General features: G+C 44.2%; 1 protein-coding gene across 1 annotated transcript in view; it reads right to left on the bottom strand.

Annotated features, from left to right (window-relative positions):
* The window catches only part of PTPRU (protein tyrosine phosphatase receptor type U), a 386,725-nt gene that overhangs the window by 7,643 nt on the left and 359,940 nt on the right, over positions 1 to 19,142 (bottom strand). Inside the window, exons 26-29 of the mRNA XM_054999127.1 lie at positions 17,776 to 17,916; positions 8,933 to 9,058; positions 5,057 to 5,214; positions 2,667 to 2,802 (exon numbers count right to left, since the gene is read on the bottom strand). Of these exons, the coding sequence (XP_054855102.1) occupies positions 2,667 to 2,802; positions 5,057 to 5,214; positions 8,933 to 9,058; positions 17,776 to 17,916 (561 nt within the window). The remainder of the gene's footprint in view (positions 1 to 2,666; positions 2,803 to 5,056; positions 5,215 to 8,932; positions 9,059 to 17,775; positions 17,917 to 19,142) is intronic.

Here is a 19,142-nt window from a genome sequence, read left to right as displayed (position 1 = left end):
CGAGGTAACAGCTCACCATGTTTGTATATGAGTCAAAAGCAAATTTCAGAATGAAAATCGCACTGTTCGAAGAAATAAATAATGAACCCTCATGAAAGCCAGGGAGTGAAAGGATGCTTTTACAGTTGGAATATTTGCGCAGAGAATTTAAAGGGCAGGGCGATGAGATGGGGAAAGAGTTTAAGCGCCAGCATTGTGAAAGACAAGATAGGCCGAGAATGAGATGAAAGAAACCATATTTTGAAAGAATGTTCTCTGAAATAAGGAGCTGGGTTGTTGGTGGTTTCTTTTAAAAGGTGCTCTGCAAGGTATAGTTTACTTTTATCTATAGGGCACAGTTGCCACTAGGGAGAGCAAGGAACCTCGTGGCCCCACACACCAAAATCTTGACGGCCTTCTAGAGCCAAGAGGAAAGTTGGGGGAAAAATATTTTAAGAAACAAACAAATCTAAAAGCTCTCAAGAAGTTGAACCAGGCCAAACTTTAGGACTGCCAACTTTGGGCCAGGAAATTCCCAAAGATTTGGGGTGGAGCCTGGAAAGGGTGGGGTTTGGGGAAGGGAGGAGCCTCAGTGGGGATGCATTGCCAAAGAGTCCATCCTCTTTAGCTGCCGCTTTCTCCAGGGGAACTGATCTCTGTAGTCTGGAGATCAGTTGTACTTCCAGGAGACCTCCAGAACTCACCTGGAAGATGGCAACCCTACTGATATTCCCATTTCCACCCATCTACCCCCCCCCCACACACACTTTAACTGACTCCGACCTGCTTTCACCACCTCCTGCCTCCTGATGCATGCCCATCAGTCCACTTTTTAAAACCGTTTTGATTTATTAAGTGATATTTTTCTGCCTGGCAGGGGAATTCCCCGTCTGCAGGCTTCTTGGTTTTGTGGTTTTCAAGACTGATTAATCAGCACATCCATTAACAGCAATGTTAACTTTTACATTCTCCTTATGCAAATGGGCATTCATATACTTGCTCTTTGTCGCTCTCTTGCTCTGAATTGTGATGTTATCTGAATTTTAAATCATAAAAGGTTGCATATGTGCCACTTTAAACTGTAGGTGGAGCCAAATGCTTCTCCATTTTTAAAAAAAAATCCACTCCAGATAGAAAGTAATACGTCAGGAGGGAAAAGCATTCTAGTCTAGACTTCCTGACTGGCTAGCTTTCTATATGCAGGGAATTTTGAAGGGTGGGAGATTCCATTATGGAAATCCTCAACGGAGAACCAACATAGTGTAGTAATTATGAGTTTTGGAGTCTGGGAGGTTCAAATCCCCATTCTGCCCGTGGGAACCTGCTGGGTGACCTTGGGCCAGTCACAGACACTCGGCCTAACCTACCTATAAGGAAGGTTGTTGAGAGAATATCGAGAAAAAGGTGGTGGCAGCCACTTGTGCTAAGTCAAACTTATTGTATTCCCCCTTGTGCAACCAATTTCTGGGCACTTGGAGGAAAGGGCTGGAGGTAGCACAAGATCTTGCCTAAACAGAACTGCACAAAGTCCGTTGATGTTCCCACTTGCACATCATTGACCCCAAGCCAGTATGTCATATATGCATCAGGAGCCACATTTTTCAGGTTCAGCTGAGGTTGGGGGAAGTTTAGAAAGTGCTTAGTTTGCATTTGCTCTTACCTTGTAATTTAGCCAACAAGTCATCTGACTCAATGCCGGGGACTACATTCTTTTTTTATTGCTTTCTCTTAATAATTCTTTCCTCCCATCACATCCTCTGATTGTGATTTAATTCCTAATGCAATCAAAACCTCCCAGAAAATCATTTCATTTTTTCAAGTTAGAGGTTTGATAATCCAGGCATTGCAAATGTCGTATTTTTCCCCCTCTGGTCCTGACATTTTTATATGAGTATTTTATTTATATCCTGAAGCCTTTTTATCCTGCCTTTCCATGCAGATGTTTCAGGCAATTAGAGTACTGTACCAGCAAGGCTAATAGGGAAAGTTAGAAATAAGGGACAATTCGTGTGATTGAAAATCCTCGGGGCTGCCACAAGGACTTTGTATCAGCTGGACTTCTGTGCCTCCCAGATGCACACGAGCCCAATCCTGATCACAGCCATGGCACGACTGGAGAAAAAGGTTCAGCTTCTCCCCCCGTACCTTTCCCAGAGGTACCATGGGGCCATTTTAGGAGCCAAAAACAGTGTGGGGAGGATGGCTGAAGCCTAGGGCTTGCCAACTCCAGCTTGAGAATTTCCTAGAGATTTGGGGGCGGTACTTTCAGAAGGTAGAGTTTGCAGAGGGGAGGGGAGCTTGGCGAGATATGAAGCAGTCATTTCCTCCAAGGGACCAGTCTCAAGATTCCAGGAGAACTCCAGGCCTTGCCTGGAGATTGGCAAATCTGCTGACGCCACTTCTCCTGGCATGCTGTAAATGCTGCCCCGGTATGCTGGCCTGGCATGCAACTGAGAGGCGTAGAAATCCCATCATACATCTGATGCAAACTCCTTAAAGTGACTTTCCTGGGAAAGGTCATGCTTTGTACACCAGGCATTCTGCCCCAGTGCAGTGGAATGGGTGGGGAAATGCCCTTAGGCAGCTTAACTTCACGCCAACTTCTACAACCCTTTGTAACCTGCCCCCCCCCCCGCCTTCATAGTTTAAAAGCACAGGAAGAGGGAACGGATTTGTGAGCCACTTACAAAGGTCTCAACCATATTTGGTTTGTAGTTACGGAGGGTTTTAGCTGCAAAGAAAACGTCCACTAGTTTGTGGCGCTTGATCATCTCCAAGATCATAGTGCAGGCGCAGAATGTGCCACTCCGTCCGCCCCCGTTCCTGGAAGGGAAAAAAAATTGAATAGCATGGACACAGTATAAAAAGCTATCCAGTGGAATAATGTAACAGTGAGTGAGCATCGGATAGCAAGCAGAATTCTGGACAAGGATAAATCCCCCCTGTGCCATGACACTTGCAGGGACAGTCACTCACAGCATGAACTATCTTACAGGGTTGCTGTGAAGATAAAAAGGGAAGGGAGAACCTTGTATGCCCCCCTGAACTCCTCAGAGGAACGGCTAGGTAGATATTCAATTCTCATTTACCCTATCCGGCAGTCCATCGGAAGGGCAGAGCCACAGTACAATCCCAGTTTAGAATTCTGGCTTGTTAAAGTAAGAAAAAAACCCAAAATGTGTTGAAGTGCCAGATTTGGGGTGCCACAAATAATATAGCTCCTAACAAACCCAGATGTTCTTAATCTTAGCATGGTGTCCAAAGGACGGGAGGAATTACTGGTTCGTTCTCATCAGAAACAAATCAGCATTTGTTTGTGATGTTTGAATGAGGCCAGCTTCTATGAAAAGCATACAGTCAGGGGCTCTGAAATCAAGGGGGCTTCACTGCGTGTCGTGCAGGGTGGGTCAAATCTTTAATGACTGAAATTTGCATTTCTATGTTTGATATGATGATCCATGGCTTATACTTAAAACAAACATACATTTATATAAGCAGATCAAATGGAAGCTTTCTTTACCTTCCCCACATACAGACATACTGCACAGCAATTTCTTCAGGGCGCAGATTCCCATCATAGTTAATAAATCTTTTACACCTCGATATAACCAGATTAGCTAGACACACGCAAGATTGGTGTTTGCGAGCCGGCAGCAACCCCTGTTTTCCTTTTCCAGCTCCTCGCCTCTTCGCCCACTGGGGAGCTCTGCATTTTGTGAATGACTCTGCCAAATTATCCTTAGGCTAATGAAGATGGGCAAGACTGTAATTCATTTTTCATTAAAAGCTTGCTGGGTGCCCCCTGTCAGTTTGGAAACACGACTTTTTATTTATTTGCTGCATTCTTTTTTTAAACCACGCTTTTCAGCCAAAAAAGAAAAGATCTTCCAAACTGGCTGACAGTAATTAAAAACCATGCAAATATTAATTAAAATAAAACAAAGAAGAGTGCTCACCTATGGCATCAGAAAGAGGAGCGCCCAGCTGCTTTCTCCTCCCCCCGCCCCCAGACTTGGGGATGGCAATCAGTAGCTAGGAATTGAGGAGGAGGAGTTGGGAGGAGTTGGATCAAGGCACAATGGGAGGGCAACTAGGGCTGATTTCACACACATTGGATAAAACACTTTCAATGCACTTTGGCAATCATTTGGAACTGGAATTTCATGTTTCACACCAGAAAATTCAGCTGCAAAATATTGCTAAAGAGCACTGAAAGTACATTATCCAATGTGTGTGAGAGCAGCATTCGTGATCTATCTTCTCTCCTTTCCACCCATACTCCAATGCTTTACAAGAGCCCCCATAGAAGTGCATCCTTGATCAATCACTAGCTATTGTATATACCAAGACCACGGCTATACAGCCCGGAAAATCCACAACCACCACCGTTCTCCGGCCGTGAAAGCCTTCGACAATATATTGTATATACTCTCCAGCAGATTCTAAAGCCATGCACCTTTTCAAAAGGTGGACAGTGGAATGTTTGTAGGATCCATTTTGGACGCAGTCACATGGGATACAACCTGTCGAATCACCACAAATAGGATTGTCTGAGATTTGGGCAGATTTTTTGTTTTGTTTTGTATCTCTTAGTCAGCAACCCACAGCAATCACTTTTCAAACAGTGATTGTTCATGCTGCAAATGATGTGGGAGAAGAAAGCTGGGACTTAAACCAGAATGCGACTTTCCGAAGAAGATGGATAAAGACACCAGCCCAGCTCAACTTTCTTCCTCCTCTTTTTCCACTAGTGTTGGAGAAAGCTAGAGAGGGAGGGACATTCGGCCAGCTCCTAAGCAAGGTAGTTCAGATCCCCTCCATCTCCTGCATTTTCCTCCATAGGTGATGACAGATTCTATTCACTTCACCTCCTTCCTGTGGGTTCCAACTCCCCACCCGTATATGGACAGGACTTTTGAGCGCACAAACAACATCCAGAAAATTGTAATCGAGAACCTTGGTAGAACTCTCTTTATACTTACTTGCTTCTTTGCCAAGCAGCACATTAGATGTATAGCAGTGTTGTACAAAGGGTAAGGCAAAATACTATCTCCTCCCTCCCCAAGATAATACTTACAAACAATGTACAATTGTCCTCCCATCACCGCTCTCCCCCTGCCACTTTTCCACCTGGGCCAATAAGTGCAGGAATGACTTCTTTGAATCGGGGGTGTCTCTGTAGGCTGACCATCTCAGGTACTGAAAGTGCTGCACCATTAGGTGACCTTCCTGTAACTAGAGAAGACCCATCATGCTTTCCCTTTTATAGCGTCTCATTTAGATTGCCTAAAGAAAGACCTGGTGGGGGGAATCAGCAGTGACTTAATTTTTCATGTAAGGAAGGAATATCCCTACTAACCTTTTGCCATGTTCCCTATGGCTACTTTAAAAAAAAAATACAGGGAGAAATTGGATGAGGTCAAAGACTGGAGTTCATGGATTCCATTAAGTGTCCCCTACTTTCCCCCCCAATAATCTCACCTCGCTTCTAGTTCACCCCACACACCCCAAAAGATACATTCCAAAGGCCACGGCTGAAAGCACTTTTTTATACTCTAAATGTATCGTTCCCTACAAAGTATGAGAACCTTGCAAGGTAAGAGAGGCACAGGGAGGAAAGAATGCTGTTTAATACTCCAGTGATCTAGTTAGCTTTGCAATCTAATGTGGTTTGAAAGCTCTGGAAAGAGGAGGATTATATGCACAGAGCTAAGAGAGACCAGGTTTTAGGCAGGGAGGCTGTAGAGATCATGTTCAAATCTGAGATCAAAATACGAAGGGGGTCAGGACTGGCTTATGGGTGAATTTCTGGTACTTTATTTCTGGTACTATAGTTAACACTATAGCACTGAGTCGGGATAAGAGAGATTGATCGATGGCAAATTTCTGAGAGCAAAGATACATATACCTATCTTCAAGAGGCTTCTTCAGTCAGTAAATTCCTGGCATTCCCTATCACGCATAACAGAAGAGCGCACTACCCATTATTGTCTGAATACACAGAATTACCATTTTGTCTGAATTGGGCAAAATACATATATTCCAGCTTCTGTATATGTAAACACGTGTCTTGAAAAATGAAGGTTTCTGACCATGTGTACTGAAGCCAGACAAAATGGCGACAGCACATGCCGAGATTGGACCCAACTGGGTTTTCTGCTGCAATGGGGAGGAAAAGCAGGCAAGATCAAGTGGAAACGCTGACCGAATCCAACCCGAACATGATCACACACGGTGCTTTCTCCCAATAGGTGCAGTCGGAGCAATGGAAGCACAAAGACCGAAAAGGTCTAAGATATTAAGCTATTAAGATATTTTACATTCAAAATTTGCAAGTTGAAGGGCGGGGGAATGTTTGACAGATGCCACTTTGTAGTTACAGCATCTTTATTCCTTGCAGTTCACACCATTTTGCAATTATTTTCACTCCCAGCTGCTGCTTTGTTTGTTTGTATGCCCCAACCTTCTCGTGTCCAGAGTGATCACAGCCCACTAGAGATTACACAGGGACCACAATGAAGTTGTGGCACTATGTAACCAATCATGTCTTTTGGTCTAGCAAGTTCAGTATGCAGAAGCTCTCTAGGAATATCAACCCGTGATTGATAAGCCTACTCATTAAGAACACACGAATCAGACCTCTTAACTCCATCAAGGTCAGTATTGCCTACTCTGACTGGCAGCAGCTCTCCAGGGTCTTATGCTGAGGTCTTTCACATCACCTACTATCTGAGCCCTTTCACTGGAGACGCTGGGGATTGAACCTGCGACCTTCTGCATACTCTACCACTGAGCCACAGCACCTCCCTGCTTTTAGTGGTTCCAGTGGGTCCACATATTGGGAAGCCCTGACCGTTCATTGACTTACACCCAATACAACGTGTAACTTCTTTCCAAATCCCACTATTGCCAAAATATAAGCAGCAGCATAATTGGAGAAAGGGCATGAGGTAGAGGACACAAGAAATTGAAGCAAATCAGGCTGATTATCCCAGCTGTTAGCGACTCCCTTAGTTTCGTGAGAGACCCAGGGAGGACTTGCTGTTGGATCTATGACATTTATTTCCCTGGGAGACCTGTTTCCAGAGAGGCTGCCTGCAAATTATTCATGAAGTTACCTGCACGACAAGCAGTGGCAGGCGGGGAATTCTGGTTCTTATTAAAATCAGCCCCTGCAGATTCAGACAGGAACAGACAGGAAAGGCCTGCACCATCTCCCACCCTAACCAATTATGTCAAACAATGAAAGATGAAATCAGAAAAACAAAAGAGGGAGGAAATAGTTCATAAAGCTGAAAAAAGCCCAGATGAAGAAATAAAGTTTTATTAAGAGATAGAGGAGTAGCCATGGCTTGACAAGCGGAAGATGTCCAGCTCAATCCTTGCCATCTCTCATTAAAAGGTAGCACGTGTTGGGAAAGACCTTTCTCTTCCTGGGTCTCAAAAGAGCATCTACCAGTCAAAGCTGATAGCACTGAACCTGGTTGGCCAATGGCCTGTAGGAGGCACCTTCAAACATCTGTATTACTTTCTTCAGTGGGAGTGGAGAGAAACCCCAGGTGAAACTTTCTTCAATGGTTAGAGACGTTTAGGGGAGTGAGAAACCTTCTGGTATCATCATGGGCCTAAGTGACTGTGTTAGTTGGTGGTGGGCCAACACACTTTCTCCAACACTGTAGCTCAGAAAAAGGGGGACATGTTCCTTCATGGTCTGCACTGCAAATAAGCACATCTTTAAAATATCATGTTATTAAATAGTTCTGCCATTCCTTAGGAGGAGGCGCCTGGGTCCACAATTACTAAGTCATCTGCAGCCAAAGAGAGGTTCAGGATGAAGGTTGGAAAGAGAGTATGGGGATGAGAATGGAAATAGACACAGTAGAATAACATGTCGCTCTTAGTTTCCGCTTTGATTTAGGAACTCCACCAATCTCATACGCCTGCTGGGAGGGTGTGAGCCTGCTCCCTGTAGTTTTCAATAGCAACATTTTTTAAAAGCTGCACTATATAGCAGGTACTAGCTGTACACTACTGCTGCTGTGCCTACTTCCTCTCTAGCCCATATTTCTAAAAGGACATTCCATTACTAGACAATGCAAAACCTGATGGAGAAAGAGAAACCTAGCCTTATTCCGATTTCCTCTTGCATCTGCCACAGCTGTACTGTTTTTACAGAATATACTTTAAAAGATCCTGCAAATCCTCACATTTCAAATTCAGCAGAAAGCCAAACAACTGAATATCTTTAAGTTGAAAAGAATCATGTATAGACGTGCTTATTTGTACAATGGACCATGAAGTCTGCCCTTCACCCCTATGTTACTTCACTCCTTTTGATGTGGAAAACCAACAGTGGTGGTGGGAGATTGGCCAGTTCTTCTTGACAGGCTAGCTGTGGGGGGAAGCATGGAAAAAAATCAGCCAAGTGAGGCCCCACTTGTCATCTGAAGCAATACAGCTCAGATGCTGGTTGACCATGTCAGCAAGAACTAGCACCAAATCATCATTATAGACTATAAAAACTTGGTCTTCTCAAATTCTCACAATTGTTTTCTTCAAATGCCCAAGGACCCCTCTTGTCATATAATATGTAAACACAGCAGCCTAGTTAAACTTGGGGAGGGCCATTGGCTCAGTGGCAGAGCATCTGCTTCACATGCAGAAGGTCCCAGGTTCAATCCCCAACATCTCTAGCAAGAAGGATCAAGGCAGTCATATGATGTGATGTGAAAGACCTCTGCCTGAGATATTGGAGAGCCATTGCCAGTCGGAATAGACAATAGCGGCTTTGAATGACCCCATAAGGCAACTTCACGTGTGTGCATGTGTAGACTCTTTAAAGTGGGCAATTAAAGAAAAATCAACTATCAAAAGCACACATCCAAAACCAGCATCTCCAATGTATTTTCAAAACAGTGCTGCAACCCAGAATGGTATTTTTCATGCTTCTCACCCGTGTTATATTCTGGACTCGGAAAAGGCGAGCCACAACATCTTCATCTGTGGATCTGGAAACATATTCGACTTCCATCGGTCCGTACTGCTGGAGTCCTGGCTCTGGCCAATACTGCAAACAAGGCTGAGGAAAGAGAAAGAGTGCAGAGTGTGAGCTGGTGGCACTGGAACCTAAACTGTCCTTCTTGGTACTCTGAAATGTCCAGGGAACAAAAACATCCAGATAGTCCCATAGTAAATTGCTTAGCAAAACCGCTTCGTTTAAACTCACATGACAATGGTCTTTGTGAGGTCAGGAACATTCCACAGGTGACAGCACTCTGGTGGTGCAAAGTGCCATCAAGTCACAGCTGGCTTATGGTGACACTCCCCCCCACCCCAGTAGGATTTTCAAGGCAAGAGATAAACAGAGGTGGTTTGTTATAGTCTGCCTCTGTGTAGCAACCTTGGACTTCCTGGGTGGTGGTCTTTCATCCAAGTACTAACCAGCGCTGACCCTACTTAGCTTCTGAGAGCTGACGACGAGATCAAATTAGTCTGACCCATTAGTAACAGTAACCTAAAAGCAAACCCAATAGTAAACTGGCTGGTCCCTGAGTAAGAAGTAAGCCACCTTGAGCCAAGGGGAAAGGTTGGGTATAAATAAAGCCAGTTTGGGGTAGTGGTTAAGAGCGCGGGACTCTAATATGGTGAACTGGGTTTGAGTCCTCACTCCTCCACTTGAAGCCAGCTGGGTGACCTTGGGTCAGTCTCAGCTCTCTCAAACCTCTCTCAGCCCCACCCACCTCACAGGGTGATTGCTGTTGTGGAGATAATAAAGACATACTCTGTAAACCGCTCTGAGTGGGTGTTAAGTCAGCCTGAAGGGTGGTATATAAATCTAATGTTGTTGTTGTTATTATTATTAATTAATTAATTGATTAGTTGATCGTATCAGCAAAACTAGGGTTACCCTCATCTTGCGGGCGGGGGGGGGGGGGTGCTGAAGTCTCCCAGAAATACAACTGATTACCAGGCTACAGAGATCAGTTCCCCTGAAAGAAATGCCCGTTTCAGCTGGCAGACCCTATGGCATCACTGAGTACGCTCCCCCCACTTGTGGAAGCCCCCCTCCCCCAAGATACACAAGAAATGGCTTCATGAATTAATCAAAAGAAAAGTAAAACCCCTTAAAAACAGAATATGCTCCAGGAGGCAAAGAGCATTAAGAAAAGCTGAGGGCCAATTCACACATAACAAATTCTCAGTGCCCGCCCCCCATGTATCCTGGCAACAGATGTGCACTGGGAGCTTCATGCTTGGAACTTAATTTCTCTGTACATGTGATCTTATTTCCTGTCATTATCAACACTTCTTAATGAGCCATGTCAAATATGTCCACACATGTGTGTTTATAAGCACGTGCAAAATGTGTCCATTCTCCGATTCAGAGATTTGCCTCCTAGAGATCCTGGAAAGGGTGTCGAATCCTTCAGCATGAAAATTCTAGCAACTAGCATTATTTTTGCAAGGCATTGCTTAAAGGCAAAAATAGGAACAAAATCAGGATAGTAATTTCCCAGAGGCAAGAAACAAAAACAGGGACTCTCCCTGGTAAATTGGGACAGTAGGAAGGTCTGCGTGCCTTCAGCCAAAAAAGATTTGGGTCTGTAATCTTCCTCCTGCTGAGCTGAAAGTAAATTCCAACTTGGAAATATCAACATGAACTTTAATATTCTTAGACATGGCTGGCGACAGAGCAGGAAGATCGCTGATAGCAAGGTATCTGCCCCTTGCTATCTCTCATCCGGCCACACTGCTGATGTATTGCTCAATTCAAGGGTCACAGATGTGATTGTTTGCAAGCCACGACAGCCGGGAAACCAGCGTCAATACAAAATATATGATGTTTGTCATTGCACTTTAACAGAACATTTAGCATTTTGGGCCTTTGGACAGCTCGGGCCTAACTGCATGGCAAATGTGTTTGAGAAATAATTGGTTATTAATAGGGGCTATAAATCTCTTTGATCTCGATGCCTTCCAGACTTGGAGCTATAATTTGGATATTAAAACTTCCTTCGGCAAGACATAGTTCAGGCGAGGGATATACCCTCTAAGTCACCTTTCAAAAGCCGCTCGCTGTAAAGGCTGATTTATCATCTGTTGGTGTTAAACTGGTAAACATTTAAGATCTGGCCAAACAGCATTATGTGGACATTCCCCCAAAGAATACAATATCCGGTAGGGAAGGGTGAGATCAGGATAACGAAGAAATACAATAGGAAGAACGGCACCCAAAAGACGTGGGGAAAGCGGAAAGCAGGGGAAAGGCATCCACAGCTGGGATAACGCGGTTTGGAGTGTACCAAGCTGCCTTAGAAAGAGTCAGACCATTAGTCCATCTAGCTTGGTCTCAATATCTCAGGCAGAACAATGACTTTCATGCATCGGCTACTTGAGATGCTGGTGACTGAATGGGGGTAGGACCTTTTGAATGTAAAGTATGCTTTGCCGTGACCCCTCGGCTGTTTTTATGTTGCTTTCACAGAGAAGTACTTGTTCCAATAGCGGTGCCACAGGCAAGCACCATTTGGCAAAATAGAACAAATACAATGCACTCGAATATCCATTCTGAGTTTGATTTACCATGCATGGGAAGCTGATGCAATGGAGTACAGATTCCAGAACTGCAAAAAAATGGCGCTAGACAGATAACCCTTCTTAGGGTCCGTTCTCTATGGCCATTGTCTCGTGGGAATGCAAGCAGTGTGGTCAAAGAATCTGTAAGGCGTTGTGGGATACAAAGTAGATGAGCGCCCCCACAAACCTTCCCGCTTGTCCTTTATTGCTTTAGATCAAATGCTGGTTTGCAGCTTGTTCTCTCTAGGAACCTGAAATCTATACTAAGTTCTCTCTTCCTCTTACAAACCACAAGGGATGCCATTCCCCAGCTGTGGCTGCGGGAACCCCCGCTCCTACCCTCTGCCTCCCGGCTGTACTTTCCTGGCCAGCGGGGGAGATAAGGTGGGGGAATGGGCCTCGACAGTGTGATGACGTCACCTCCGGGAATGATGTCACTGCGCATCCCTGAGAATGCTCTTGTGCTTCTCAGTGGACTGATTTTTACCCCAAACGCCCGTTTGCAGCCCAAATCGACCTGCGGAGAAGCGCACATACACTCCCATACCTGCATGATGGTGTCACTTCCTGGAACTGATGTCACTGTCTAGGCGTGGGTGTCCATGTGCACAAATCATGCATGTGAGGAGGACCAAAGAATGCCGAGAAGGTAAGCACCTGGTCCCCCCTTCCTGCCAGGAAGGTAGGGGAACCTGGCATCCCAAACTACACCAGAGAACAATTCTGGGCTTATAATATCCATCCAAAGTGTGTATGTGTGTTACGTGCCATCAAGTTGCCTCTGACCTATGGTGACCCTATGAATGAAAGACCTCCAAAACATCCTATCATTAACAGACTTGCTCATATCCTGCAAACTGGAAGACATGGCTTATTTTATTGAGTCCAGCCATCTCCTTTTAGGTCTTCGTCTTTTCCTACTGCCTTGACTTTTACTGAGAATCTTGTCTTCTCACAATAGACTTAGTCTTGTCATTTTAGCTTCTAGGGAGAATTCAGGCTTGATTTGATCCAATACCTACTTATTTGTCTTTTTGGCTGTCCATGGTATCCGCAAAACTCTCCTTCAACACCACATTTCAAAGGAATCAGTTTTCTTCCTGTCAGCTTTCTTCACTGTCCAGCTTTCACATCCATACATAGTAATGGGGAATACCATAGTTTGGATTATCTTGATCTTGGTCCCCAGAGAGACATCTTTATTTTTAAGGATTTTATCTAGCTTTCTCACAGCTGCTCTTCCAAGTCTCAATCTTCTTCTGATTTCTTCATTGCGCTCTCCCTTTTGGTTGATGATTGAGCCAAGGAATAGAAAATCTTGAACAATTTCAATTTCCTCATTGTCCACTTTAAAATGGTGTAATTCCTCAGTAGTCATCACTTTTGTTTTCTTGATGTTTAGCTGTAATCCTGCTTTGGCACTTTCTCCTTCAACCTTCATCAGTCGTTGTTTTAAGTCTTCACTTTTTTCTGCTAGTAACATGGTGTCATCTGCATACCTCAAATGGTTAATGTTCCTCCCACCAGTTTTCACTCCACCTTCTTCTAGATCTAATCCAGCTTTCCTTTGATATACTCTGCAAGAATTAAGAGCCTCCGACATTCATAAATCCAAACTGCTAGTTACAAACTTCCACAACATTTGAAGCAGGCCATTCTCTGCCGCATCTGAGGCTACAAGGTCTCTTGAGCGATTTAGCGACACTGCCCACAGCGTCTGAATCTGACGCCAGATTTTGGCAAGGTTGGAAATTAAGAGCCCAGCTACAAGTGATGCCTGACACAGGTTGGACACTTGTCAGCTTCCCTCATATTTTGATGGGAAATGTAGGCATCCTGGCCTTGCAGCTGTAATGGAGAGCCAAGCTATAAAACCAGGACGTCTACATTTCCCATCAAAACTTGAGGGAAGGTGACAAATGTCCAACCTGTGTCAGGCATCACTTATAGCTTGGCTCTAACAGGCAAGAGGAATTTAAAACCTAGGAAAACTCAAGCCACAAACCCATCACTGGAGACTGTTGAAGTGGCTGGGTTTCCACCAGACTACAGATTATGAGAGGCCTTTAAATACAAATTAATTTACTAACATTTACTAAATTACCTTGGGGAGGGGGCGCATTAATGCTATGGCACTTTTTAAACCTGACATATCTTAGGGCCCCAACAAGTCTTACTCCTGCCCCAGTGTAGCCTCGTTTTCATTTTACATACACCCCAATTTGCTTCTGCCTTGGCCTAACATAGTTAGCTGCTTCCGATTTCCTTCCATGTCAATTATTTCCAGAGTTAATTTCACTCCTGAATAAACTCCCTCTGGCCTTGCAGAATTACCAGGCCTCCTGGGTAAGGGTAGCATCAGGGATAATGTTTATTTTCCCCTGTTCTGTTATTTAAGCACACAGTAGTGCTCTTTAACTCAGCCAGCGTGCCTGACAAAAGGAAATCTCTTCTTTACCCGAGAGGAGCCTTTAATTCATTCATGTGCTTACTTCTCTGTCAGCGTAACAACTGTAGGGTTGGGTCATTTGCACTGAAGTGCCTGATCTCAACTCATAAAATAATCCAGCTAATGAAGTCTTCTCCAGACGTCCATTAAGAGTATGTAATACTAAATTTATGTTGGAGAGGAAAAAAAAATCCAATACGTTTTTCGGTCAAATTAACATTAGAGGCTTGTAATGGGCTTTTAAAAGTGCTCTGAACCTGACCAGAATGTTTTAGGAATCTGGAGCAGGGTGATCAAAGTTAGAAAGCCTCCTGACATCTTAGGAATCCATCATCTCGTCCCTGTCTGTCCAGAGAGTTTGTGATGGCCTAAGTAGGTCATGTTTAGACCTGTAAAATGTGCACGTTATCATTCAAGTCATCGTCCAAATCCACAGGAAATCTCTTATAAAGATAGCTTTCAGCTGTGTCCGCATGACCAAATATCAAAACTATGAATTTCATGCAACACTTAAGCACATTTACTCAGAAGTCATTCCTATGGTGAGAGATGTGCTTTCTAAGGACAATGTTTAGATTAAGCCTTTGGACTTAAGAGGACATAGCGATGAGAAATCTGGGACCAGTTCTCCAGCTTTTTTAAAAAGACTATTATTAGCAGTGGGGCATCAGGTGTGTGATGCAAGAAGGTTTGGGGTTGTTAACTCTTTCCCCTTGTACCATGTTGGCAAGCACCTGTTGCCCCTGGCCTGAACTGCTATTTCCCCCATGGGAAAAACTAAGTGGTATAATATGGGCAATTGTATATTTTCTTCAAGATAGAGCCCAGGGAACATTGACGCTCGGAAAATAATATGGGGGGGGGGGGAGATTAACTGCCACCCTGGACCACAGTCTAATGTGACTGTACCCTCTCCACCCCCCCCCCCCGCCCCCAGCCATGAATTCTAGAATTTACTTGCTGAGTGAATACGTACTTCCTCCTAAATCTATTAGCCATCATCTTTATAGGGTGTCTCCATATTCTAATAAAAATAACTGTGCTTATGTATGACTCTTCTAGACAGATTAGTGCCCCACTCAGAGCGGAGGACAAAGTCAGTGTTGTTATTATCCCCACAATACCGCTGGGGCTGAGAGGAGTGGCTTACCCAAGACCACCTGCTGAGCTCATGGCAGCAGGGTCCAAACCAGCAGAGTGCTGATTTGCAACCCAATCATTTAACTTCTATGCTACAAAGTTCTTTCAATCTACTTTCCACATCCCATGCATAATTGTATAAACTTCTGGTTGCCCTCTTCTTCAAGATAATACTCTGGGTGTTCTTCCATGTCTCCTCAAAAACCAGGATTTAAGATGTATGAACGTCACACTATATTTATTCGATTTTGTGTCAGTACATTCTAACAGCGAACCTGTTCATTTTGCCCAGATTCGGTGCTGGCATTTCTGATTTTGTTCAAATGATTTCTTTTCAACCCTTTTGTTATGTCGTTTACGTTATACACCACTTACACATGAAAGAACATAAAAAATAAAATTGAAAAATGCCTTAATTTAAGGAGGAAGAGAAATTAAGAAAATGCTGCAAAATCAAGAGTCAAGAGTATGATCCCCCCCAAGTTACAAAACAAATAGAAAAAGGGGATTTTCAAGTTAAACCAAATGTCAGATATGAAATTCGGTAACATCCCTAACCAGGATAAAGTTGTTACTTAATTTCATGCTCAATTGGAAATGACGCATAGAACCTATTTTGAATTTGGGCAGGTGGTTTCCTGCTCAGGTTGCCAATATCAGAGCCTCCCTGCCATCTTCTCATCTTTGACTGGCAAAAAAATATTGTCCGTCTCCTTAGGATACAGAATGCTGAATAACATGCATTAAATCTCATCAACTTCTGAAAAATGGAGAGCTGTTTTAGATGCAAAAAGCGTGCAATGATAATAAAACGGCACACACTCATGGCATAGAAACGGGGGGGGGGGGGGGGGCGTAATCTGCCGTTCTACATTATTGGAATATGAGCCTTTTGTAGAGTCTATTTCATAGACTCTTTGGCACAACATGCCTCTGCAGGCTCTTGAAATGGATTATTCACTGCAAGTCTATGAAACCTGTTGCTCACCTAAGAGAAAAATGCATTTTATTCTGTCAGGTACTGGCGCTGGGAAGAGGCACGTCTTTCCTGGCAAATCCTCATTTCCTGATGTTTATTAATATATAAACAAAAAAAGCATAGCAAAAGGATGTTGCGACTCCCTCTTGTGATTCTCATTGTTAGCTTTTGATTTAAGGAACAAACAACATGTAATGCGTGCTATCTATGACCGCCTCCCACCTGCCTTTTAGCTGGTGGAGAATATGGGTTGGGGCTACCTTGCTTCAATGGAGGGTGTCTTTCTTCTCCCTGTGCCACTTTCCTGATCGAAACTGCTCCCCGCCCCCACTGCTTCATTTTTTAAAAATGCGGAGGCACGGGTCATCACTGGAGTGCCGGGAAATGCACATATAACACCAGTATTGCGCCAGCTGCATTGGTTATCGGTGGAGTACCGAATCAGATTCCAGGTTCTGGTTTTAACCTATAAAGACCTATGCGGACTGGGACCAGCGTATCTGCGGAACTGCCTCTCCCCATATGAGCCCCGGAGGATACTTCGTTCCAGTGAAAAACAGCTATGAGTGGTCCCTGGTCCCAGGGAGGCCTGCCTAGCTTCGACCAGAGCCAGGGCCTTTTTGGTCCTGGCTCCAACCTGGTGGAACGCTCTGTCTGATGAGACCAGGGCCTGGCAGGACTTGCTATCCTTTCACCAGGCCTGTAAGACAGAGCTGTTCCATCAGGCGTATGGTTGACGCTGGGCAGGGCCCCCCACTGGTTAAATAGAGGGGATCATCCCTCCCTATCAAGAAATAGTTACCACCCAACCCTTTGTGATATTCTTTTAGGGGCGGTTAGATGATGGATTATATGAATTGTTTCTGTGCTGCTGCTTTCCGTAGTCTATATTTTAGATTTTAAATTATATATTATTGTCTATTGGTTTTAAAGTTTAAACGTTAACTTTTTTTATAATGTATATGATGTAATCCGCCCTGAGCCCACTGATATGGGGAGGGTGGAATATGCATCAAATATTTATATTTGATTTACAAATAAATAAATTTATCTTTGGCAAGGAAAACAAAAAGACAGACATCTGTATTGCCTGTCTTTTTTCTTAGGTTGTTGTAATGATAAAATGGAGGAGGGGAGAACCACATAAGCCCTCCTGAACTCCTTGGAGAAAGGGCAGGGTGAAAATTTGATAGAGAGGAAGAAGGGAACTGTGCTTAGGGAATAAGGTGACTACAACTCGTAGCAGAGGTAGGTAAAGGTAAAGGTAGTCCCCTGTGCAAGCACCGAGTCATTACTGACCCATGGGGAGACGTCGCATCACGACGTTTTCTTGGCAGACTTTTTACAGGGTGGTTTGCCATTGTAGAACAGAGCAATAATCACACATGAAAGTGCCTTCTGTTGGGGGCTGGGAACAGAGAAAGGAATGCAGGGGGCTAAAAGATACCCTGTGCTCAAGGGTCTGTAAAACATGTAGCTGACTCTAATAACAACAACCCCCGCATTGCAAGTAGTCCTTTAACATGACTGTATGCAAGTCAATCAGAATGCCCCCTTTGCTCCAGAGTCATGTATGTAACACACAGCCCCGCTCTACCTAAATTTTGCAGCAAGAAGCAGCCACCCAAAAAAATGGATATCCATCACTCACCCAGGCAGAGTTGGACTGATTGAGCTGGTTCAGCATGATAATGGAGGTGCAGCCGTAGTCATAGACCAGCCTCCAGAAGTCAGCGATGGTGTTCTGCAGCGGGTGCAAAGTCACAATGAAGGCAGCACTCTTTGTGTAGCTCTAAAGGGGGAACACACAGAAAGGGGGGTAAAGGCAGAGCCACACCAAAGGGGGTGGAGAGAGTAGCAGCTCAGGATGCACATCAAAGCCATTTTTCGTTCCCTTTTTGTTTTCAGACACATTTGTCATGAATGTTGGCGTTCCACATGTTCCCTTTGCCCGCTTCCCTGCTTCAATCATGCCCTTTTGATGCCTTTTGTATACCAGGCGGCACTTCTGACACCATTTTTTACTATCAAATTCTGTTGTTTTTCTTCCCAAGGGCCCGAACACTGTAAAGGTAGCTGCAATGGTGGAACTGAATCTCAGCTGGCATAACGTTCGCTGAAACATCCCTAGCGACAATCAGTGACTCTGAGAGGGACCAGAAGCAAGATCGCATTTTGCACTTACCATTTCAAATACCATCGGACTTCTGATCTGTGTAATATTTTTTTTTTAAAAAAACCTCAAGGAGATCCGTTAAGAGCTTTGAAGTTTCATAGCAAAAGATAAAAATGATATGTTTTCACAGGAAGTGATGTTGTACACTGATGTGAATCCAGTACACATGCACGCACACGCGCACACACACCCAATTTTGCAGCAATTTTTCTCCCATTGCCCTTTTGGGTGCTGGCAGGCAATATCAGGGTTTGCCAGGAGATATGTGGCAAGGAGATATGTGCTCTATCTGTCCCACCTTCTGCCAACAGTTACTTAGATACAAGCCCCTATCCAGGAACGATGGGAATGAAATTAGGGTTGGGGGGTGCATGCGCTGAGATAGCCCCTCGCTGACCCCAATTACCCTTTGCTATCTTTGTTCTCTCCTACCTGTAATATGGCATAGGTTGTTCAATCTACACACTCCACTAGGAATACGAGCAACTCAGGTTGCACTAATATGCTCGCAGGATCTTTCTCTTTCACCCCCAGATGCTAGAATTTGTGGCTTAAAGCTTCCCTTCAGCCCTCTAATTTTATACCTCTAACAACCTGCCTGCGGCAAGAAAACAGACAGCTTAGACGCAGGGCAGAGCCCCATGGTGGACTGAACTAAATTGAGGGGTGAGAAAGGCCAAAGATATGAGAATGCCTCGTTTTCACTGTGGGCCACATCCCCAGCGAGCAGAAAGTTAAAAAAAAATATATGCTTCAATCCATTAATACTGCCAGATGGGGGGAAAATGCACACACTTTCTGCTCTCAGATCTCTCCTTTTTAAAAAAGAGAATTCTATTCTC

This window comes from Eublepharis macularius, chromosome 15 (assembly GCF_028583425.1).
Source record: "Eublepharis macularius isolate TG4126 chromosome 15, MPM_Emac_v1.0, whole genome shotgun sequence".
Taxonomy (NCBI): Eukaryota; Metazoa; Chordata; class Lepidosauria; order Squamata; family Eublepharidae; genus Eublepharis; species Eublepharis macularius.
This window is presented reverse-complemented; position numbering and strand designations above follow the sequence as displayed.